The 4853-nt window shown below is 46.1% G+C and overlaps 1 protein-coding gene across 2 annotated transcripts; it reads left to right on the forward strand.

Moving 5' to 3' along the window:
- The first annotated feature begins 895 nt into the window (after positions 1–895).
- On the forward strand, positions 896–4291 carry LOC119331477 (protein WHAT'S THIS FACTOR 1 homolog, chloroplastic-like). Of its 2 annotated transcripts, XM_037604638.1 has the most exons (3): positions 896–2735; positions 3468–3877; positions 3964–4291. In XM_037604638.1, the coding sequence occupies exon 1, from the start codon at positions 937–939 to the stop codon at positions 2107–2109; it is 1173 nt and encodes a 390-aa protein (XP_037460535.1). In that variant the 5' UTR covers positions 896–936; the 3' UTR covers positions 2110–2735; positions 3468–3877; positions 3964–4291. The 2 variants fall into 2 exon arrangements, with proteins under 2 accessions (XP_037460535.1, XP_037460534.1); XM_037604637.1 differs by having other exon boundaries at positions 3468–4291.
- Positions 4292–4853: the final 562 nt, after the last annotated feature.

Raw genomic sequence — 4853 nt, forward strand, 5'->3', positions numbered from 1 at the left:
CATCGTTGGATTCCCCGCGTTGAGATCTTCAAAACTAGATTCCATGTTGATAGATTTTGACGGATTTTTTCTACAAAAAACTGGACGAAAAAACTGAACCGGAAGCACTGTTTGTTCCCTTTCCAAAAGAGGCACGGTCGTGCCTCTTGCGAAAGCACAATCGTGCCTCTCGCGCAAGCAAAACCGTGCAACTCGCGGAAGAAAAAAAAATAGAAAACACGCCTTTTTTCGTTTTCGAGAATCACGACTAAAAAAAACCATGCCTTTCGCGGAAGAAAAAAAATAGATTAACACATTTTTTTTGTTTCCAAGAGACACGACTGTGCATCTCGCGGAAGAAAAAAAATGCATTTTTTCCATTTTCTGAGAAGCATGTTTGTGCCTCTCGTAAAAACAAAGCCGTGCCATTCACGGAAGCAAAATCATGCCTCTCGCGATAGCAAAAACATGCATTTTTCATGAAATATTTATTTTTTCAATTTATTTTTTTGTCCAAAAGTTAAGGAAGACTGATGAAAAAGCAAAAAGCCAAAAAAATCTAGAAAACCCGTTTAAAAATCCAAAAACATGTGAAAGAAAAACAAAAATCCAGAAGAAACGCCCAGAGCGCGACATGTGGCGGCAGCCGAGAGCGCGCCAAATGACGCGCTCTCAGCCTACCCACAAATGATCGTTGAGAGGCTTTCGAAGAAGCGCTCGTCAACTAGTTGCTTTTTATATGGCGCCTAATAGGAGGTCCCATTTTTCTTAGTCTAGCCACGTTAACCAAATGAACGCAATCCATAGCCTTTTTTTTTCTTTTTCTTTTAGGCAAACGCAATCCAGAGCCGAGTAGCACCATCCCAGATAAAATAGACTATCAGCCCATGAGCAAAACAAGCCCAATCACTCTCATTACCCCTTTCCTGCCGCCACCGCCGCCGCTGAAGGGCGTTCATGGCGCGGTGGTCGTCTCCGAAGGACCCGGCTCTGGAGGCGGCCCTCCGCCGCAACCGGCGCTGGATCGTGAACAACCAGATCAAGCGTCTCCTCCTCCGCTTCCCGTCCCGCTCCGCCCCCGTCCGCCTCCTCCAGTCCCGCTTCAAGACGCTCGACCTCCTCGGCCGCGCCGCCAACTGGCTCCGCAAGTATCCCTCCTGCTTCGAGCTCTTCACCGGCGAAGGCCCGGCCGGGAGCGGCGGGGAGCTCTGCTTCGGCTTCACCAAGCGGATGGCGGAGCTCGTCGACGCCGAGGAGGCCGCCGTCACCGCGTCCGAGCCGGCCATGGCCGACCGCCTCGCGCGCGTCCTCATGCTCACCCGCGGGCGCCGCCTCCCCGTCTCCAAGCTCGCCGCGCTGCGCGGCCCGCTCGGCCTCCCCGACGACTACCTTCTCCGCATCCTCCCCGCCCACACCGATCTCTTCCGCCTCGCCAACCCGTACCCTCACCGCCGCAATGCCGCAGAGCTGGAGCTGCTCCGGTGGGTCCCTTCCCGCACGGTCTCTGCCATCGAGGCCGCTGCCTCGGCGAGCAACTCCCTCCCGCGGTTCACCTGCTCGTTGCCGTCCTCTTGGGCCAAGTCCCACGACAAGATGGAGGACTTCAACGCCACACCCTACATTTCGCCCTACTCGGAGGACGGGGCAGTGCCTGGCACAGACGCACAGGCTGAGAAGCGTGCCGTGGCTGTGGTTCACGAGCTTCTTTCGCTCACCTTGTGGAAGAAGATTTCGGTTATGAAGCTAGAGCACTTCAGATGGGAGTTTGGGCTGCCAGAAGACACAGCTAGGATGCTGCTCCGGCATTCTTGCCTCTTCTATGTGTCGAATCGGTATAAGATTCACACGGCGGTGCTCCGTGAGGGTTACGAGGGGTCTGAGCTGAGGGTGAAGGATCGAGTGGTGGCAGCAAAGGATAGACTCGGGGAACTGATGCAGGAGGGTCTGCACGAATTTAATCAGCGTCGACGTGCTGTGAATTTGGAGAAGAAGAGGAGGAAAGGTGAAGTTGATGTGAAGAAGGAAGAAGAGGAGCTCGAAGATGAGGCAGGGGCACTGTTGGATAGTGCGGAGAAGAGGGAGGAAAGACGGAGGTTTTACAAGGTGTTGTTTGGTGATGATAACCGGTGATTTGTGTATGTAAGCCTGATGCCCCTCTAGACAAATTGTTGAACGGATGATGATATCTTGTGATACACTAAAGCAATAAGAGTGACACTGCTATGAAGAGACGACACATCTATCTGCACATGGAAATTGTTTGGGTTGTTGTCTCGCTTGCTGGTCAAAGAGAATTGATTTCCAACCTGCTAGTTTTTCTTTTCAGGACATGTAATTGGAGAACTGCAGGAATACCAGCCAGCCAGGCAGTTTGATCTTTTTGTAGATTATAGCATGCCCCTTCAGGATAAAAGCAATCACATATGGATTCTCCTAAATGAATAAATGGTGGAATTCTGGTGTAAAAGGGGTCCTTATCAAGGAAACCAAACATATGGATGCAATCAATGTGTGTGAGAAAGATCGACAGATCTGCAGAACTTGCAAGTGAAATGCCAATGCACACTGGTCTTATATTGTCAGAGAGAACAGAAATCATGAGCAGCAAATGCTGCATGCAAGCATGTGCAATTGACTATCTACAAAAGAGAGCACTGCGATTTTGGTGGATATTTGCGCACAGTTGGAGTTATAGCCTTCTTGTATAGCAAATATGATCATCCCCAGAAATGGAACTTTGATGAGAATGATTTTAGGTACACACCTTTTTCCTGTTTTTTTAGGAAAATGTTTTGTTATAGTTGAACTTCTGTGTGTTGGCATTTCAGTTATGAGGTTTTATAGATGGCAACCTTAAAAAAATTCATTCATGTCCTGTCTAGTCATTGTTATCACAAAATTCTTTAGTTAATCATTTAAATTCTACTGGGATGATGCTTTGTCCTCACGTAAGCACTTATTTGCTTATGCCAGTTTGGCACTGAGTGGTGGATTACTGGACTAATGACTCGTTGCATTTTGAAATGAGTAGTATATTTCTATGTAACAGTCCATGGGCCTGTATAACCAATTAACAGCTTGCTCAACGAGTAGCAAGTTATATACTATATGTTGCCTGCTGATGTTGGGGTATAAGTAAAAGTAAGAAAATTAAACCTAAACAGAAGGATACATAAAAGGAGCTTTAACAACTTGATAACCATATGTGGCAAGGATATAAGCCTGCCTTTATGTTTGAAGAGCATAGGGAAGTGGGAATCAATGGAAAGCTATTGAAGAGAAGTGCCAACCATCACAAGCACCAAATTCTGGATTTATTCATGGTCTAAAAGCACATCCATCCCTTGTTTTTCTGGTGCTGCCATGCCTTCCGTTATCTTGTTGCTACCTTCCCATCCTGCAAATGTGATGTAAATCATAGTTTAGTATTTTTAGTCATTAAAGCTTGTGTTGTGAACATGCATGTTTTGTTTTATATTTTGTTTCAGCAAGGAGAGATACCTTTGGACATGTTGAAGCCACGATTTTCCAGCTGCTTGTACTCTTGGCATAGTGCGCAACTCTCACAGCACATGTGAACAAAGCAGTCCATGCAGGGTGATCCTTGGAAGTTGTACTGTGCCCACATTGAGGAACGTTTGGTACAAGAATACAACCAGTTGCAGCCTATGGATCCTAGCAAAACATACAGGGTCCCATGCATGCAGCATGCTGGAAACAAGGGGAGTTAGCCAACAAGATGTATGTTTTTATGCTTGATCCCAAGCGCAAATTGTAATTGAAGCACATTCATCCTGAGCCTCTGTCCACAACCTCAGCAATGCGACCAAATGTAATGCAAGGGCACCAACAAGTCAAGCAACCTGCAGCATTAGCCACAAAAATGAAGCATCAGGATGTAAGTGAAATGCACTCTTATAAATCCCCCAATGTATAAGCCATAAGGACTTGTGAGAAGAGCATGAAAGATAGTTCTCCATACAGGTGCCGCAATCTCCAAAGCAGTCACAAAGCCCAACCGACCACTTCCCTGACATGCTGCTGATTTCTTGTGGTTGTGATCTGTGGAATATGGAAATAGATGGTGTGTAGCTGTGCCTTTGCGAGCAAGAATACCTTGATCCCGTTGGTATTTATAAACTAGCAACAACATGGTATCAGTGCCTGTTTGCACAAGTATCTGCTCATAGTAGATTCCAGTGCATCATTTTTGTTGTCTCATGGGCTTTCTGCTTTCTTCTTGCACTTTAATGTTGTATGTTGTGTTTACAGGTTTTGCTGTAAATTAGCGTTTTTAGTCACATCATGTTCACTTGGCTTGTTCTGTTTGATTGCTCCTTCGGGAAATCTTATGCTCAGTTAGCATCTGGCAGCTATTTGGAGTTTCCAGTTCTGGTTGTAGCATAGACCCCTTTTGTTCTTTTGCATCATTCATTACTTGGCAAGTAATAGCTGCTATGATGATTGGACTTCGTGGGCTGACGATGATCACGATGATTGGAATCCAGTCTCACTATGTTTTCAGTTTCATTAGTCGCGCAACACCTGATTGAAGCTATGGAAAATGTCACTGCAGTCCTCTTTCTGAGGCTTTTCAATGTAAATTCAAGTTGGATAAGATCTTCTGCTTCCGAGATTTCCTTGAGGAGCTCATACTGTACCCTTAATAAAAGCCCCAAATTTCGGTTGCTGTTTTCTAGTTTCTTAATCGCCTCCAGTTCTGTGCTCGCTTTGGGTTTTGTCCATTTGTATTTGGGAGGCATTATCTGGCTCTGCTATCTGTACTGTACAAATTATATAACCTACAGCTAGCTAAGATATTGACCAATTTGCACAGTTATGTGGAGATCATTTGTCATACACCGTGAAGTACC

The sequence above is a fragment of the Triticum dicoccoides genome, chromosome 7A, assembly GCF_002162155.2.
Source record: "Triticum dicoccoides isolate Atlit2015 ecotype Zavitan chromosome 7A, WEW_v2.0, whole genome shotgun sequence".
NCBI classification, from domain to species: Eukaryota; Viridiplantae; Streptophyta; class Magnoliopsida; order Poales; family Poaceae; genus Triticum; species Triticum dicoccoides.

Excerpts from the sequence above, each read along its gene's own strand:
- LOC119331477 (XM_037604637.1), top strand. The coding sequence starts at position 937 with ATGGCGCGGTGGTCGTCTCCGAAGGACCCGGCTCTGGAGGCGGCCCTC.